The sequence below is a fragment of the Nycticebus coucang genome, chromosome 3 (assembly GCF_027406575.1).
Source record: "Nycticebus coucang isolate mNycCou1 chromosome 3, mNycCou1.pri, whole genome shotgun sequence".
Classification (NCBI taxonomy): Eukaryota; Metazoa; Chordata; class Mammalia; order Primates; family Lorisidae; genus Nycticebus; species Nycticebus coucang.
The window spans coordinates 108,502,994-108,523,505 of record NC_069782.1 but is presented as its reverse complement, the minus strand read 5'-3'; the positions used below and the strand labels follow the sequence as shown (position 1 = coordinate 108,523,505).

Below are 20,512 nucleotides of genomic sequence, written 5' to 3'. Positions count from 1 at the left end.
ACTTGAGTCCTCTAGTCTCGTCATGTTGCCACAAATGAAAGGCTTTCCTTCTTTTTATGGCTAAATAGTGTTCTATTGTGTATATATACCACATTTTCTTTATCCATTCATCTGCTGACAGACACTTAGATTGTCAAATGCTAATATTTTGTTAGAAAAATGTGTATACATTTTTGACACCCTTGGTATTATTGAATATTCCTATTTGATATTTTGTTAAAGATCTTTGCTCTTATATTCATGAGGAATATTGATGTATAGATTTTTCATTTTGTGCTATCTTTGTCTGACTTTATTGCCCTAGTAAAACTGCCTTGATGAAATGATTGGGAAGTGTTCCCTACTCTTCTATTTTCTAGAAGAGATTGTCTAGAATTGGTGCTAGTTCATCATTGAGCAATTCAGCTTTTGTCTTCCTTAAAACTTGAGTATTAGAGACTGAGAAAGCCATAAATGTCCTAAAACATACAAGTGCCAAGGCTAAAAAGGCCAGACTATGGGATATTAAGTGTAGACTTGACATGTGCCCCTATAAAATTCTGGAAAGTGGGGACCACTTTCATTCTTGTCCTTCAGCTCCCCCACTCCACCCCTGTACCAAACCCTGAGCTGGATACACATTTGCTTCTCAATAAATCCTGTTGAAAGAAAAAAATTATTTCTTAGGAAGAAATATCGAAAAGGTCACAGCTCCCAGGTAAAATCTGGCCTGTGGACCAGCAGTAATATTTTTTAAAAGTTAGCAGGGAAGGGGAGAGCTTTCATATATATTGAAGCTGCCAACTGTATATGTATTTCTCCAAGTAACAACATGTGGGAAAAGAAACAAGACCCCGCCCACCATTTCATCACAAAATGAAAGTTCTAACAACAATCTCTAAATGAAAGAGTTGTTTGTGGACTTTAGCTTTATGAAAAATTCACTCCATTCATTGTTCTTACGTTTATCCTTTTGCTTTAAAGCAATGAAAACTACAACACAGGCTGGGAGCCACTGAACTGGATCCAATCCCTTGCAGCCTTCTTGGAGAGTAGGAAATTAGTAGCATGAAGATGAATCAATGAATGGGTAAATGACAAGAAAAAGGATGGATAGGTGCTATCACAGAAAGAACAGGGGCCAATGGGACAAAGCCACAGGGCAGAGGGGAGATAGTGAGGGCTGGCAGGCAGAGGGCACACCCAGGTGGAGCAAGTAGGCGAGGCCTGCAACAGCACCTCTGCACAGCCCAGCACCTCTAAGGCTTCTCCAAGGCAATTCACTCTAAGGATTTCATGGAGGGTGAGGACTACAGACCTGGTTGCCCTGGAAACAAAAAGCCAGGCTGGGTAGTCACCTCTGAATGACAGGGCAGAACAAGGCAGGCCTGGAAGCAGGTCAGAGTTCCTCCACTGCGCTGTTCATTCAGCCAGGAATGAGAACTGGGGTCCACACCATGACCATGCTGGATACAGAATGTCCTTGTCAAATCAACAATGAAGGTGGCTATAATTTAATGAATCATAGGACACTGTTCCAGCTGAGGAAGAAACCTTGGTAGGGAAGCAAGGTGACTTTATCTCAGCTCAGAAATCCATAGCAGAAAATGCCAAGTGGCATCCTGCAGTGGTCCAGCAGAGAGGAAAATTACCTTGGTGATCATGATTCCAGAGACCCACAGTATGCAGTCCACCATCCAAGTACCCATCGTCTGAGAACAGCACTCCCAGGTCCCACATGTGGCCTCTGTATACCAAATCAGCTTATTCTATACCATAAGGTCATAGTGACTGGTTCAGGAATGGGCACATGCCCCAAGCCAGATTAATGAGACTCAAGGATGGGACGTTTTAGAGCTAGAAAGAAGGATAGACTCTTATTCCAGTGTGTGGTAGGCAGAATCCTAAAGGTGGCCTCCAAGATTCCTGTACTCTGATTGTTCAGTCAAGCACTAATCTACTGACTGATAAGGAGGTATTCTGCAGGTATAACTGTAGCTTCAAATCAGCTGACCAAAAATGCAGAGGTTGTTTGGGTGGGCCTTGCCCAATCAAGTGAGCTCTTTAAAATGCAGAGAGTTTCTTGTAGCTGGCAGCAAAAGACAACATCGGAGAGAATCAAAGCACAAGAATTTGTTGTTTCTGTCTCAAAGATAACCCCAGGAGGAGACAAAGGAGGAGGGTTGGGGGAGGAGAGGAAGGAGAAGAAGAGGGTGGAGGGGGAGGAGGGGGAGCAAGGGGAGCAAGAGGAGAAGGAGGAACATACTGTGTTACTTCAACCTCTAAAAGCTGATAGCTGCCCCCAGCTGATAACCAGTAAAGAAGCAGTGACCACAGTCCTATAATTGCAAAGACTGATTTCAGGTAATAACCTAAAAGAGCTTGAATGTGAACTCTTTTCCAGAGCCTCATGAAAACCTATCCCAGCCAGTGCCTGGATTTCAGTTGTGTGACATCCTGAGCAGAGAACCCAGCTGAGCCCACTCAAACTTCTGTACTACATAACTATGAGCTAATAAATGGGGATTGAAGCCACTAAGCTTTTGGTAATTTATTACAAGTAATAGAAAACTAATATACATTGGAATGACTGGTTATAGTAATAATGTGTCCCTAGGGAGGGGCTGACCTAAAGATGGAGCCGGTATGGGAATGAAAAACCACCAGAGAAAAAGATGGCATGTCTTTGATGGGTTTTTAATCCCTGGATGAGCCAGGCATAGAGCCTGTCCCAATCCTAAATTTTCAGCTGTACGAGAATGTCAGTAAAATCCTGTTATTATTAAAGCCAGGTTGAATTAACTTTCAGTCACATGGGAAGAATGTCAGATAGTTTTTTAAAAATCCTCAATCAATTCTAAACTAAGACCCAACCCTAAAAACTGGGTTTGCATTTGAACAGAAAAATACAGCTGCCTATTCTTACATAAATAATACCATATGGCCAGCTCAGGAGTGTCTAGGAAGGCCTAACAAAGCCTCTTGCTAGACCATTTTCTCAAAATTAAAACAAGTTTGAGGGAGAAATACATCTTGAATAAAACAGTAAGTATAATCTTGAATTCTGATATGGCTTGATGCCAAAATATCTGTATGATAAACTATGAATGATAACTAAAAGGCGAGTCTTCCATATGGAGACAGACACAGGCATACACACATGCACATAGACTCAAGGAAAAACCCTGGAAATGTGCAAATTGTTTTACTTTTAACAAAATTAAAGTATTAAAGAATTCTTCATAGATTTTAAAGAGTAAAATATCTCTCTTTTTTTGGTGAAAGTCTCACTTTGTTGCCCTCAGTAGAGTGCCATGGTGTCATAGCTCACAGCAACCTCAAACTCTTGGGCTCAAGTGAGTCTCTTGCCTCAGACTCCCAAGTAGCTTGGACTACAGGCACCTGCCACAGTGCCCGGCTATTTTTAGAGATGGGGTCTCGCTCTTGCTCAGATTGGTTTCAAACCCATGAACTCAGGCAATCCATCTGCCTCAGCCTCCCAGAGTGCTAGGATTACAGGTGTGAGCCACTGCACCCAGCCAGAAAAACATCTTTAAAATTGAGGTTAATGGTGAGCTATTATAACTAGCATAATTCAACAAAAGATAACAATAGCATGTGAATAAAAGATTAATTTTTTATGTTGATTTCAGGACTGTGATTACAGATCCAAGGTTAAAGTTCTTGTAATTAATATTAGGTCATTACTGAGCACTTAATGCATGCTAGTAATATATCACATTTGTTTCTTATAACATAGACCCTTTCTATTAAAAAAAAAAAAATAGACCCTTTCTGAAGATTCCAATGATATTCCTGAGGGTTTTGTCCTTTCTGTAGGCCCATGATCAGAACACAGCACAGCCCAAGTCTAAATCTAGCCTCACTTTGAACACCTTCTTGTCCTCTGGCACTTCACCCATGTGGAAGAATGATGACCCCACATACAAATCTGGAAATCTCTCAGTTATTTTTAGATAAAGTGAAAAACTAAACTCCAAAGCAGCCACAGAGGTAGAACACACCTTTAGGATGACCTATAGGATCAATTTATAGCTAAAATATTTCTACTGGATTCTATAAACTCAAAGAGCACCAATAATGCAGTCTCCAGAATAGAACTGCACTAATATTCTTTCCATTCAAGAAATGCTTTTATCTCCCAGCTCTAAGTACTCACAAAAAGAGCAAACACAGTGTCTGAGAAATTGTGAGTATTTGCTTTTCTCAGATATTTTAGGTTTTATCAGTTACCAGGTGAAATAGAATAGCTAGTATAACAGAAGTAAATTTCCTCACAAGAAACAACAGGACTTGAATTTCCCTACCTTCACAAACAATTTCCTTTTTCTTTCTCCCCCTCACAGTGTCAGGAAGGAGGCAGCAGGGTGGGAAGGATAGATTATCATTACCCTTCAGACTCTCACTGCTGAGTCTAGCAATTTCCTGATGGCGTCATAGCTCACAGCAACCTCAAACTCTTGGGCTTAAGTGATTCTCTCACTGCTGAGTCTAGCAATTTCTTTTCAATTTCAAAAGATAATGCCATCTTCTCCCATTCCATGCCATGGACATATAGGACACAATGACCTCCATCTGGGTTGATTTCTTCCTCTCCATCAGTAGCTCCTTACATATTCTGTTACTTCAGCCTCCAAGCTACTAATCATGCAATTATCTGGCCCCATAATTCCTCAATGGCCTCAGTTCCAATGCCACTTCTGCTTAACCATGTTAAGCCATCTCAGCAAGCTGCCATACATTTCCAGGATCTCAAATCTTCTAAAGATAAGCCCCTGGGGTGGTGCCTGTGGCTCAAAGAGTAGGGCACCAGCCCCATGTGCTGGAGGTGACAGGTTCAAACCCAGCTCTGGCCATAAACTGCACAAAGAAAAAAAAAATCTCGTCCATCTTTACCACTCCCTGCTAATAAATTTATCCTGTTCTCCTTAGTATATTAAAGATCTGGGCTCCTTTTTGTTCTTAGACTCAACCATCCCACGTAGACTCCTTTACCTCGTGGGAAGAATATGAAGGGGGGACAGATGCTCCAGGATTTGATTCTTGGGGATACCAAAAAGTGTGTCCACATAGAAGCATTTCCCTCAATAGCCCCTTACGTCTTAGCTACCTCAAAATCCTCACCAGTAGAACTGTAGAGTTTATTGGTGGGAAAAAAACTTATGCAACATTTATTCATTTTCCTATTCCAAGATCTAGCAGCTGCTCCTTTGTGTTTGACACATCTCTCTTCCATAAACCCATTAAGCCATAACAAGAATTTTTTTTAGATTTATAAACTGGCTCCTTAGGCCTGGAGAGGATAAACTGTAGAATTAGTCCTGCCAGCACAAGACAGTTCCATAGCCAATAAGCCAAAAAGATGATGGAAATACTGATTCAGGCAGCTGCAAACCCCTGGAGTATGTACTCATTGGAGGCAACCGGGTCACAGCCCTGCAGGGGTGTCAGTGACTGGGTGTAACAGATGTGCAAGGTGGAAAAGGAGACATCAATCTTCCCAGACTAATCTATTTGCTGGGTGGGTCCTCCTGACTTCACAGAGCACCAGAACAAGTCATATTTGAGTTGTCAGCAGACCTCTGCAATACAGTTGCCAGAGACCTTTTAACCTCTCCCACCTGAGACAGGTGCTGACTGAGACAATTTATTTGGACCTTTTGAACTGAGCCAATTGCCCGAGGATTATCCAAATGGTGCCCTGGTTGTGTGGTTGTAGGAAGGTTTGATTTTCCTTTTCCAGTTGTTGCCTGTGGGGGGCGGGGTGACTTAATTGCTGGTATTTCTCCACAGTTAAGACTTCAACCCAGAGTAACTGTTTCACTAGGATTGGACAGAGACCAGCTGAAAACAAGACAAAACCACTTAGCCCCACCACACCAAACAGGTCCCAAGTTTCTCAGGCCGTAGCACTGTACGGGTTCTTGACAAAGCTCCAGGGGAAAAGTCAAACAGTGTAAAATAATCATGGATTGGAATCAGCAGAAGAACTCTGGTAACATGAATAACCAGAATAGATCAACCCCTCCCAGGAAAGACGTGGCAGATGTAACTGAAGATCCCATTCATAAACAGCTGGCTGAGATGTCAGAAATCAAATTCAGAATTTGGATTGCAAACAAGATTAATAGAATGGAGGAAAATTTAGAATTAGAAATTCAAGGAGCAATTCAAAAGTCAGAAATACAAATTTGAGGAGAAATTCAAAAGTTGTCTCAAGAATTTAACGAACTTAAAGACAAAACCACCAAAGATTTTGATACATTGACACATTGAAGCAAGAATGTGCAGCCCTCAAAGATCTGAAAAATACAGTAGAATCCCTCAATAACAGATTGGAGCAAGCAGAAGAAAGGATTTCTGACAATGAAGACAAAGCTTTTGAATGCTCCCAAACTCCTGAAGAGAAATGGAGAGCAAAAATGAATAATTCTCTCAGACAGCTCAAGGATAATTCGAAGGGAGCTAATATCCGCCTCATTGGAATCCCTGAAAATGATGAAGTGGCCTCGCAAGGCACAGAGGCCCTTCTCCATGAAATTATTAAAGAAAATTTTTGAGACATGCCAAGAGATTCTGAAATTCAGATAGCAGACAGTTTCAGAACCCCAGCATGACTCAATCTGAATAAGACATCCCCCAGGCATATCATAATTAACTTCACTAAAGTTAATATGAAGGAGAAAATTCTCAAAGTGGCCAGGCGAAAGAAAACTATTACCTTCAAAGGGAAGAACATTAGAATGACTGCAGATCTTTCTGCTGAAACTTTTCAAGTCTGAAGAGGGTGGTCATCAACGTTGAATCTCCTCAAGCAAAATAACTTTCAACCCCGGATCTTGTACCCAGCTAAACTGAGTTTCCTTTATGATGGAGAAATTAAATACTTTAATGACATTCATATGCTAAAGAAATTTGCCATAACCAAACCAGCTCTTCAGGATATTCTCAGACCAATCCTCCACAATGACCAACCCTCTACCACAAAAGTAAACTCACTCAGAAACTTCTGATCAAACTCCAACTTCCACAATGGCAAAAGGATTAAAAATGCCCATTGAACTTTCAAAAAACTCAATACCCAAAATTTCACTAAACTTATCAATACTCTCCATTAATGTGAATGGCTTAAACTGCCCTCTAAAGAGACATAGGTTAGCTGACTGGATACAAAAATTCAGGCCAGACATTTGTTACATACAAGAGTCATATCTTAACTTAAAAGACAAATACAGACTCAGGATGAAAGGATGTTCATCCATATTTCAGGCAAATGGTAATCAGAAAAAAGCAGGTGTTGCAATTTTATTTGTGGATACAATAGGCTTTAAACCAACAAAAGGAAGGAAGGACAAAAATGGTCACTTCATATTTGTTAAGGGTAAGACTCAATATGATGAGATTTCAATTATTAATATCTATGCACCCAACCAGAATGCACCTCAATTTATAAGAGAAACTCTAACAGACATGAGCAACTTGATTTCCTCCAACTCTATAATAGTCGGAGATTTTAACACTCCTTTGGCAGTGAGGGATCAATCCTCCAACAAAAAGCTGAGTAAAGGAATTCTAGATTTAAATCTAAACATCCAGCATTTAGATTTAGCAGACATCTACAGAACATTTCATCCCAACAAAACTGAATACAGATACTTCTCATCAGCCCATGAAACATACTCCAAAATCGATCACATCTTAGGTCACAAGTCTAGCCTCAGTAAATTTAAAGAAATAGAAATTATTTCTTGCATCTTCTTGGACCACCATGGAATAAAAGTTGAGCTCAGTAACAACAGGAATCTGCATACTCATACAAAAACATGGAAGTTAAATAACCTTATGCTGAAAGATAGCTGGGTCAGAGATGAGATTAAGAACTAAATTGCCAAATTTTTGGAACAAAACCACAATGAAGACACAAATTATCAGAACCTCTGGGATACCGCGAAGGCATTCCTAAGAGGGAAATTTATAGCACTGCAAGCCTTCATCAAGAGAATGGAAAGCAAGGAAGTTAACAACTTAATGGGACATCTCAAGCAACTGGAAAAGTAAGAACATTCCAACCCCAAACCTAGTAGAAGAAAAGAAATAACCAAAATTAGAGCAGAATTAAATGAAATTGAAAACAAAAGAAGTATACAATAGATCAATAAATCAAAAAGTTGGTTTTTTGAAAAGGTCAATAAAATAGATAAACCTTTGGCTAACCTAACCAGGAAAAAAAGAGTAAAATCTCTAATTTCATCAATCAGAAATGACAAAGACGAAATAACAACAGACTCCTCAGAAATTCAAAAAATCCTTAATGAATATTACAAGAAACTTTATTCTCAAAAATATGAAAATCTAAAGGAAATTGACCAATACTTGGAAGCACATCACCTACCAAGACTTAGCCAGAATCAAGTGGAAATATTGAACAAGCCAATATCAAGTTCTCAAATAGCATCAACCATACAAAATCTCCCTAAAAAGAAAACCTGGAAGCACATGGCTTCATGTAAGAATTCTACCAAAACTTTAAAGAGGAACTAGTACCTGTATTATTCAACCTGTTCTAAAATACAGAAAAAGAAAGAAGACTACCCAACATGTTCTATGAAGCAAACATCACCCTGATCCCCAAACCAGGAAAAGACCCAACAAGAAAAGAAAATTATAGACCAATATCACTAATGAATATAGATGCAAAAATATTCACCAAGATCCTAACAAACAGAATCCAGCAACACATCAAACAAATTATATATCATGACCAAGTCGGTTTTATCCCAGGGTCTCAAGGCTGGTTCAATATACATAAATCTATAAGTATAATTCAGCACATAAACAAATTAAGAAACAAAGACCACATGATTCTCTCAATTGATGCAGAAAAAGCTTTTGATGATATCCAGCATCCCTTCATGATCAGAACACTTAAGGAAATTGGTATAGACGGGACATTTCTTAAACTGATAGAGGCCATCTACAGCAAACCCACAGCCAATATAGTATTGAACGGAGTTAAATTGAAATCATTTCCACTCAGATCAGGAACCAGACAAGGCTGCCCATTGTCTCCTCTGCTCTTTAACATTGTAATGGAAGTTTTAGCCATTGCAATTAGGGAAGAAAAGGCGATCAAGGGTATCTGTATAGGGTCAGAAGAGATCAAACTTTTGCTCTTCACAGATGATATGATTGTATATCTGGAAAACACTAGGGACTCTACTACAAAACTCCTAGAAGTGATCAAGAAATATAGCAGCATCTCAGGTTACAAAATCAACATTCATAAATCGGTAGCCTTTATATATACCAACAATAGTCAAACTGAAAAAACAGTTAAGGATTCTATTCCATTCACAGTAGTGCCAAGGAAGATGAAATATTTGGGAGTTTAACAAAGGACATGAAAGATCTCTCTAAAGTTAACTATGAAACTCTAAGAAAAGAAATAGTGAAAATGTTAACAAATGGAAAAACATACCATGCTCATGGCTGGGAAGAATCAACATTGTTAAAATGTCCATACTACCCAAAGCAATATACACTTTTAATGCAATCCCTATAAAAGCTCCACTATCATACTTTAAAGATCTTGAAAAAATAATACTTCATTTTATATGGAATCAGAAAAAACCTCGAATAGCCAAGACATTACTCAGAAATAAAAACAAAGCAGGAGAAATCACACTACCAGCCCTCAGACTATTCTATAAATCGATAGTGATCAAAACAGCATGGTACTGGCACAAAAACAGAAAGGTAGATGTATGGAACAGAATAGAGAACCAAGAGATTAACCCAGCTACTTACCATTATTTGATTTTTGACAAGCCAATTAAAAATATTCAGTGGGGAAAAGATTTCCTATTTAACAAATGGTGCTGGGTGAACTGGCTGGCAACCTGTAGAAGGCTGAAAATGGACCCACACCTTTCATCATTAACTAAGACTCTCACTGGATTAAAGATTTAAACTTAAGACACGGAACTATAAAAATACTAAGAGAGTGCAGGGAAAACCCTTGAAGAAATCGGTCTGGGCAAGTATTTTATGAGGAGGACGCCCCGGGCAATTGAAACAGCTTCAAAAATACACTACTGGGACCTGATAAAACTAAAAAGCTTCTGCACAGCCAAGAACACTGTAAGTAAAGCAAACAAACAGCCCTCAGAATGGGAGAAGATATTTGCAGGTTATGTCTCTGACAAAGGTTTAATAACAAGAATCCACAGAGAACTCAAACGTGTAAGCAAGAAAAGAACAAATGATCCCATCGCAGGCTGGGCAAGGGACTTGAAGAGAAACTTCTCTGAAGAAGACAGGTGCATGGCCTACAGACATATGAAAAAATGCTCATCATCTTTAATCATCAGAGAAATGCAAATCAAAACTACTTTAAGATACCATCTAACTCCAGTAAGATTAGCCCTCATCATAAAATCCCAAGACCAGAGATGTTGGCGTGGATGTGGAGAAAAGGGAACACTTCTACACTGCTGGTGGGAAGGCAAATTAATACATTCCTTTTGGAAGGATGTTTGGAGAACACTTAGAGATCTAAAGATAGATCTGCCATTCAATCTTATAATTCCTCTACTAGGCATATACCCAGAAGACCAAAAATCACATTATAATAAAGATATTTGTACCAGAATGTTTATTGCAGCCCAATTCATAATTGCTAAGTCTTGGAAAAAGCCCAAGTGCCCATAGATCCACGAATGGATTAATAAATTGTGGTATATGTACACCATGGAATATTATGCAACCTTAAAGAAAGATGGAGACTTTACCTCTTTCATGTTTACATGGATGGAGCTGGAACATATTCTTCTTAGTAAAGTATCTCAAGAATGGAAGAAAAAGTATCCAATGTACTCAGCCCTACTATGAAACTAATTTATGGCTTTTATATGAAAGCTATAACCCAGTTATAACCTCAGAATATGGGGAAGGGGGAGAGGGAGGAGGGGGAAGGGGGAGGTTGGGCGGAGGGAGGGTGATTGGTAGGATTACACCTGCGGTGCATCTTACAAGGGTTCATGTGAAACTTAGTAAATGTAGAATATAAATGTCTTAACACAATAACTAAGAAAATGCCAGGAAGGCTATGTTAACCAGTGTGATGAACATGTGTCAAACGGTCTATAAAACTAGTGTATGGTGCCCCATGATCGCATTAATGTACACAGCTATGATTTAATAATAATAATAATAAAAAGATGATGGAAATAAGGAATCCATGTGAGGATACCAAAGCTCCTCTTTCAAGGTTGATTGGCTTGTGGCCGGCCTTACTCCATGACCCTGGAACTCCAGGTTAAAAAGTGAAATGGAAACAAACTCCTATTCACTCAGGTGATAACTTGTTTTGTCCAAAACTAAGTACAGAATACCTTTAAAGTATCTATCAGATAAGAAAACAAAACATATTTCCTCTGCAAAAAGGCCATGAACATTTTTGCAGTGACCATGTCTTTCTGTTGGATGATGACATAAAAACTGGGTTGGGTGAGTAGCATGGCAGAATAAGAAAGATGGCCCAAAGTGACACAGAGCTTCGGCCTGCTCCCTCGGACAACTGCACTACTACAGATCCTCAACTGAGCACAGTTCTTCCCTTACCATAACTTGGCCTCTCTCTCATGTAAGACTGACAAAGAATTATGCCAAGCACATACATCACTTTCATAGCACTGTTTATTATTCAGGACCCAAACTAGGCCTTCAGATGGCTGGTTGGTCATGAGGAGGCCTTAACCCTGAGTAACTCCAGAACAATTTGTCTCATTCTATTCCCAGCAGGAACTGATGGCTAAATGCTATAAGCCCTGGGAAAACAAAAATAGGGTAGAATCGATGAGTGTTAAAACGGAAAGGCCTCAATACTATATGATCTCACTAAGTGGAATCTGAAAAAGTCAGACTCAAATTAGAGGCTGGGGATGGAGCAGAGCACATGAGTGGGGAAAGGGGACACATCAGTCAACAGGCAGGAACGGTTAGTTTGCCAGGAGGAATGAGTTCTGGTATCTACATCGTATAGCACAGTGACTACAGTTAATAATAATCTCTCAGATATTTCAAGATAGCTAAAAGAGAGGATTTTAAATGTTCTCACTGCAAAGAAATGAGATGATGAATGTGCAATTAGCTGTCTTTGATCATTCCATAATGTATACATGTATTGAAACATCATGTTAGTTGTACCCCATAAATATATACAAGTATTTTTTTTATCAATTAAAAGTAAAATTAAACTTAAAAAACTCCAAAAATACCCTGATAGGGTTTTTCCTAGAGTTAGCCCAATTCAAACTCTCCTGACCTAATTTTATAAATGAAAACTACAAGAAGTTGATGTGATGCTCTAGACAGGCGTCCTCAAACTTTAAACAGGGGGCCAATTCACTGTCCCTCAGACCGTTGGAGGGCCGGACTATAGTTTAAAAAAACAAAAACTATGAACAAATTCCCATCCACACTGCACATATCTTATTTTGAAGTAAAAAAAAAAAAAACAGGAAAAATACAATCACACTGTCTCATGTGGCCTGTGGGCCGCAGTTCGAGGACCCCTGCTCTAGGACATACGGTCTGAGAGTGGAAAAAAGTAGTCTGAGGAATCAATATGGCACATTTCCTCAAGGAAGGGAATGTTTCGTTGTTTCAAAAATATAAATCTTATTTTCTTAATTGTAACTAAATCAGGAATGAGATATAGAAGGGTAAGAGAGTGAAAGCAATCATTTTTCCTCATTTTATCTTTCAAGCATCTTTCTGATCTATTGAATGTTTATCAGTTATATGGATGTGATGGACTGACTAAAACCAAGAATTACTATGGATGAGACACTGACAGATCTTAAGTCTAGAATATTTTCCAGTCAGGATTCAAGGGACGCCAACCAATAAAATTTCCTGACGTATTAGAGGTATAGTCAGATAGATCAGGTGAATGGTCACAGGGAAATTTAAACAGTTTTTCAGAAAAAGGAAAAAACAAACAAACTAATAGTCCCAGAGACACCAAAAATCATGGAATAGAGATGCAAATCCTATCAAGAGACCCAAGGTTAAAAACTGAGAGCTCTGGACTTACCAAAGATAAGTGAGACTGGAAAGAGTCAAGTCTGTACTCACACCAAATGAAAACAAGAAGTTAGCGAGCTTTTCATCCCACACACAGAGATGGCACGCCCAGCTACATCACGGCAGATATCACCCTACTGGGCACAGGGGAGCTCAGGTCAATACCAGCTCTGAACCAAAACACAGCTGAGCCCCATTTGTCTGTGACACAGCAAATGGAACAGGAAGCTCAAATAGCAGAACTGAAATACCAGATGTGAGATTTGGGGAAAGTGTAAGGCACATATGTAGCATCTTATAATTATTATTCACATCCGACACTGAGGTCCATGGAAACATCTGCAAAATGCTCGTGGACATGGTTTTCATGAGGCTTAAGAAACTCTTTTTTGACTTTAGACATACAAGTTGGTGGGGAAGAAAGAGGGTAGACATGGAACTGGTAAGTTCTTTCTGGAAAATTATAATGGGGAAGTAGTAAAAGAAAAGAACAAAGAACAAGTAAAGGGTAACATAACAAAAACTTCCACCTTACATGTCCATTTAGAGACAAAGGAGGACTGCTGTCCAAAGCTGTACAGGGCGGTGCCTGGGGCTCAGTGAGTAGAGCGCTGGCCCCATATATCGAGGGCGGTGGGTTGCAACAAAAAAATAGCCAGGCATTGTGGCGGGCGCCTGTAGTCCCAGCTACTCGGGAGGCTGAGGCAAGAGAATTGCCTAAGCCCAAGAGCTGGAGGTTGCTGTGAGTTGTGATGGCCATAGCACTCTACCGAGGGCGACAGAAAAAAAAAAAAGGCAGCTGTACAAAGAGGCAGAAAACAGCTCATAGTAATAAAAAAAAAAAAAATCATCAATAACAACTGATCATTACAGTCAAAGGCTAGACACAGCCATACAATAGGTTACAGCAAGGCAAATGACAACTACAGCTACATGCCAAGTGTGGATGAATTTCACAAACATAATATTGAGGTAATCAAGCCAGACACAAAAGAATACCTACAGCCCGTGCATAAAAAGCTCAAAAATGTAAAGGTTTTGGCACAGTAACTGAGATAACGCTGGAAAGGCTATGTTAACCACTGTGATAAAAATGTGTCAAATGGTCTATGAAGCGAGTGTATGATGCCCCATGATCATATCAATGTATACAGTTATGATTTAATAAAAAAAAAAAAAAAAAGGCTCAAAAATAGCCATTATCTCCCCAGGGAGTTATCTGAGATGCTGGTAACGCTGTTTATTGATCTATGTACTAGTTACACACTTTGTAAGAATTCATCCATACATACATTTATAATCTGTGTGCTTTTCTGTGTGATTTTGCATTTGCATTAAAAATATTACATCCATGTTTCCTATCTGTATTCCACAGAACTCTTATTGCCTAAAGAAGTGTTATGAGGTGGTTTTCCATATAAGAGTCTGGTGTTCAATACGTTTGAGAGATACTGGGAAAGTTAAGTATATTTCCATGCTGCAGGACACCTCCATCGATAAGTGTGAACACAATGATCCCCCTGCAGGGCCTCTCCCCACTCAAGCTGCACCCCCTTCAGGCTTCTCTAAGATACCTTACAGACTCCCAAATGTTGGCCAGAAAAGAAACTTCATGGAAGAAGATGGGTGTGCACATATAGTTAATCCCCTGACAGGGCCAAAACCACTTTCAGCACACAGTCAGTATATTCACCTAGTCTGGATCAGAGGTTAGCGCTGCCTGTGGTTGCAGACACAGGGCTCGATTCAGTGTTCTTGTGCTCACGCAACCCCCGAGCAGTGAGCTGGCACATTTCTTGTCATTTGCAAATGCAGTGTAGTGAAGGAATAAAGAAAAGCAGATTTTCAAATAGAGCTTTCAAAACTGTGATTTAGGAATGCTCAAGTAATCTCAGCATTCTTATGAGTTTCCAGCTCAACACAGTTTTTCCCAAATACTTAAGAGCTATCACGAGTTGACTCTTACAATCACTTCATTTTTCTAGTCACTTGTGTCAAAACAAACCATTGCTTCTTTACAACTAGCATTTTGCTTGTTCACAGGGGGGCAGACAGTTGTGTTCATTCATTTTCATAAACTCTTTTTCATTCTTGGTACCATGAGTGAGACTGCAGAATTTGAGAGTTGTCTCTGTATGTGCGCGCGCGCACACACACACACACACACACACCAAAAAAAAAAAAAAAAAACAAATAAACAAAATCCAGAATTCTATTATCTTATCTTTAGGATATTTTCACAACATTAGCTATTTTACTAGCTTAACCAGGAAGCTGGTTTACCTTTGGCTATTCGTTTCTACTAAAAAGGAAAAAAAGAAGAAAGCTACCTAAATTTAGTTAATATCTTTTTGGGGGAGTGGGGAGGCAGAGTACGAGTGCATTTTCTAAATGCCCAGTAAATAATTCACCAGAAGCACATTGGACATCTGATTGTCAAGTCTGTTCATTCTCTGTACCATGTTCCTCATCAGACAGACCACACACCACCTACTGCTCCTTAATTTATAGTGAGGACAAGAAAAGGCCAGAGTATTTCAAACCAATGTCTAAAGCCAAGGCATGTATAATAATAGGTATCCTAACTATATCATACTGATTTCAAATAGGAGAATTAAATTACATATTTCAAAGAAAATACAGAACAAGCTAATTAACATTGTGATGTCCATTTTGTAGGGAAATAATTTGGATTGGAAAATATGGCCTCATGTCTCAAAGTCTACCAAGAAAACCATATTGCAAACACTAAACTATATCATGTTCAGTGGATAAACAGTAAGCATGATTATGTTTGAGACTACAAAGGCCATTAGGAAAAAGAGAAAGAAAGAGAGAGAAAGATGCAGACAAAAAAAACCATTAAGAGAAAATTTTACAAATGTTAACTGTCACAACCATGGTCATACAATTCTGAAGCAAAATTGGAGACTCTGTCTAAAAAAAAAAAAGAAAAGAAAAGAAATAAAGAATATAATGAAATGACTGTTGGACTTGGATTAGGGACAAATTGTGGCATTTGTCTCACAAACAATATTTTAAATGTGTTTGCTCCATAGCAAAGAAAAACATTACCCATTGAACAAAGAACTTCAAGCATGACAAGTTCCCTTACAAGCATAAATACTTAAAGTTTTAATCAGAAAGAATTCCTGGTACTGTGAATAAGAATAATAAATCTTTTGATTGGCTAATTCATGTTCACATAACCAGCAATGATTGCACCTACCTCATTTAAGTCCTGCTGAGTTTCAAAAGCATCCTTTGGCCAAATGGCAGCCCTCTGGTCTATTCTATAAAATACAAAGGAAAATTATTTCCATTGAAAAGAAACCTTTCAGCAATGCACATTTGAAGCTGGCAGCTATAGATTTGGCCATCCCTCTGTTAAAAACTCTTAGTGGTGTCCCACTGTCTGGAATAAAATCTAGACTCCTTATAAAGGCCTGCAAGACAGTATAGCATTTGAACCTTGCCAGACTTCCTGGCCCCACCTCCTACGACTCTCACCCTTGTTCATCAGCCATGGCCTTCTCTGTTTCTTGAACAGATAGTGCTTGTTCCCTGTTCAAACCTTCACACTTGCTATCCCTGGGCCCCACAGCTCTCCTCCCAGATCTGCATACAACTGACTCTTCTTGTGAATGTATCAGCTAAGCTCACATGTCACCTCCCCAAGGAGGCCCTCCTGACTTCCCTAACTAGAAGTAGCCTTCCCGGTACCCTCCAGGGCCCTGCCCTGTATATTGTTTTCTTAGCACTTCTTACTATGTGAAATTATATGTGCATTTGCATTTCCATACTAAAACGTAAGCTCCAAGAAAGCACTGATTATATCTACTTCCTGTAGTGCTAAATCCTCAGTACCAATCCAAATTCAATGCAGTTGTCTTTGAGTGACTCAATGTGATCTGATATAGTTGTTACAGAAAGATACCATTTGTCCACTGAAGATGGCTTTTGGAAATTTCATCCTATCTCTTAATTTACAAAATACATTTTATACTCGTTGCTAAGCTATATGGTGCTATGGTTTGGATGTGGCCTGACCCCACCAAAACACAGGTTAAAATCTGATCCCCAATGCGGCAATACTGGGAGGTGAGACCTCATGAGAGATGTTTTGGTCTCGGGGGCAGATCCTTCATGAATAGATTAAGGGAATGAGTTCTCTTTACCTCAGAAATGGATTTGCTCCCTAGAGAGCTAGTTGTTCAAAAGTCTGGCTTCCTTTGAAGAGTATCTCTCTCTTGCCTCTTTTTCTTATCTTCTCACACCCTCTTGCTCCCCTTCTTCTTTCAACCATGAATAAAAGCAGCCTCAGGCACTCACCAGATACAGCTGCCCACTCTTGGACTTTGCAGTCACCAGAATCATGAGCCAAATAAAACCCATTTTCTTTATTACCCAGCCTCAGATTCTGTAATAGCAACACCAAATTGACTAAGACACATAATGAAGCTGGGTTTCTCACTACATAGTTCATAACAGAATAAAATGGACTTAAGGCACATCTGCTCTGAGTTGATTTTCTTTAGCTTAAAAGTACACACAAAAATTCTGCTTCTAGAAGATACTTAGGTCCAAATTATGATTTATCAAATGCCATGGTGCAGTGGCATCTATTAAACAGCATTCAAGTTTTTCCATAGCAGTTTACATGCTATTATATAATAAATGTATCAAATTATCATTATTATCTTTATACAAAGGCAGCCATCTTAATGACTAAGAGATTTAGTAAGTCATTTAGTCATTTAGAAAAAGATTTATTTTGGTACATAATTATTTTCAGTTATTATTCTGCCTCAATTTGAATCCTAAAGAAAGCATACACATCCTCTGAATGGGTAACATGATTGATTTCTAAATGTCATAGTGCACATTTAGGAAGGCCACAATCCTAACTTCTTCCAAATAGTCTTGAGAATGTAAAATTCTCTCAACCCGCAGGCATTGCTAATTGTGTAAACTATTTTCTAATGAGAAAAGGAGATGGTAAAAGAAGAAAAATATGAAGTTCAGACTAATGTCTTCTATGTGTGCACAAACCAGCATTCCCCTCCTGGGTGTCAGAGAAGGCTGAGGCTCTCAACCATGAGCTTAGTTGTAGACAGCTCAAGTGAGAGGATGGAGGAAGAAGGCTGCTGGCTCACCCACCAGGGCCCATCAACCCCATGAGCAACAAACATGGGGACTTCAGGCTTCAGAAAATATAAAGTAGCTCTTTCACACAAAACAGGGGAAAGGTCTTTTCCCAGCAGGGATTAATCCATCCAACCCAGTAACATTAAATACACTCTGAATGGCTCATAGTTTCCTTGTAACCTACCTTCTCAAACTATGTTTCTACAGAGTAACACCAAAAAAATGGAAGAGTGGCACTCTTTAATGTAAAATAGTATTTACCAGTTTACACTTTTCAAATGTAAATTTCTCTAGGACTTTGATGCAAGCTCCTTGTTGATGAGTGACAGCTGATAGTAAAGCAAATAAACGAGTAGCAAACTTTAATGGAAAGGAGCAGAAATGTACTTTGTTAAAAACATATAACACATATTACTGAGATATAGAGAAGAGCCTACATGAAATATGCATGCACAATGGTTAACCATTACATAACCCTTCAGAACAAGTTGGAGAACTGTATTTAGAAGCATCAAAGGTGCATGATTTTACTAAGCTTTTGGATGTCTACTATGTGCCTGGTCCGATATTGCAGAATAACAGTGTATGCTTAAGGATCCTTATAATCTTCAAGAGTAAAACAAAGAACACAGAGCCTTGAGGCTACGCCAGTAAATCCAGGATCAGGGCCTAAAAGCTCACAAGAGAATGGTGGGGAGGAGCTGGAGAGGGAGAAACAGATAAGAGATAGTTTCAAGGATAAAAGCAATTGAGAGATATGGGTGTGGATTCGAAGGATGGAATAAAAGAGAAGGAATAATCAAAATTGTAACAAACTTTTGAGCCTGTGTGATAAGGAGAATGGCAAGTGGTTTTCCAAATGGCAAGAGAAAAACATCAGATTTTGGAGGGAGGAGAGAATACCAGGCATAAGGAGAGGTGATTCATGAGTTCATATTTAGATACTGGAAGCTTGAGCTGAGGCTGAAACAGGGAAGGAGAAATACCTGGCTGGGCTTACCCTTAGAACTAGGGCCCTCAACAGCACAGCGCAAGTGATGATTATGACATGAGGCATGGTCGCCACAGGTAAGGTCATATGAGCAGGTCTGCATTATTTTTTTTTTCCTTCATTATGTGGCCAGAACTTAGGACGGTGCCCAGCACATTCTCAGCACACATCTTTTGGACAGACAAATAAAGGAAGGAAAAGGACCTGACCCAACTTTTTGATCTACCACTTATTAGGTGGTATACATTTGAGGCAATAAGTTAGCCTCTCTAAGCCTCTAAGTTTCTTCATCTGCCAAGTGAAGATAACAACAGGATAATTTATGACGCAAAGGATAGTTCACGAATGATTTTTACTACACTTGTTAACTATAGTAAATATAATAATACATACATTCGATGATCATAAACAAAATGATATTAAAATTATTATGTAATAACTAATGGTATGTTTTGTTAATAATAATTGAAGTCTCATTAATAAATAAGCTGAAAGAGAGAAGCAGTTGGATCTACTGTGTAGGTCTCCAGAACTGGCCAGTTAGGACACAAAAGAAAGACAAGAAAATACAGGAGTTAAGAAGCTTATCAGAACATACCCCTCTGAATACCAGAAAGAAAGAAGTTAGGAAGAAGAAGGAAGAAGGAAGGAGAGCAACAAGAAGAACTAACCATTCACCAGACCTTACCACACCAGGCTGGGCCTGCCAGGTGGTTTACGTACATTATTTCACTTAATCCTCACGGTAACCATCTGAGACTAACATTATTACATCCATTTGACCTAACAGGAGAAAGGTCAGTTAAATAACTTCATCTATTCATTCAACAAATATTTTTTTAAGCACCAACTATGTACCAGGTACTACTGCAGATATTGGGAATAAAGCAGCAGACAAAACAAAATCTACCCTCGTGGAATTTATAATCTCATGGAGGAAGAGATATCCTAAAGAAATAAACCATTGATGATCTGTAGGGTACTAGAAGCTAAGTATTAGAGAGAAAAAAAAAAAGCAAGACAAGAAAAAGAATATGACTTGCAGGTGAACTCCTCAAGCTTATACTGCCAGAAAGTGTCAAAGTTACCCACAGAAAATGAGCATGAAAGAGGAAAAAGAAAAGGTCACTGAATTAAAAAAAGATAAAAGTCTTAGGTAAAAGAGGAAAAAGAAACAAAAGCTTCTCACTGGAGAAGTTCAGCAATGAAAAGAGGAGAACTGGAACAGCAGCTAGCCATCTCATGTTCTCGTCTTTTAAAGATCTTTAAAGATGCTGCTTGAAA

At 39.0% G+C, this 20,512-nt stretch overlaps 1 protein-coding gene across 5 annotated transcripts in view; it reads right to left on the bottom strand.

Annotated features, from left to right (window-relative positions):
* FAM13C (family with sequence similarity 13 member C) overlaps nucleotides 1-20,512 on the bottom strand; it is a 347,807-nt gene that overhangs the window by 53,442 nt on the left and 273,853 nt on the right. For all 5 annotated transcript variants that reach the window (XM_053583875.1, XM_053583874.1, XM_053583871.1 and 2 more), the window contains one exon: nucleotides 16,319-16,382. In XM_053583875.1, the coding sequence (XP_053439850.1) occupies nucleotides 16,319-16,382 (64 nt within the window). The remainder of the gene's footprint in view (nucleotides 1-16,318; nucleotides 16,383-20,512) is intronic.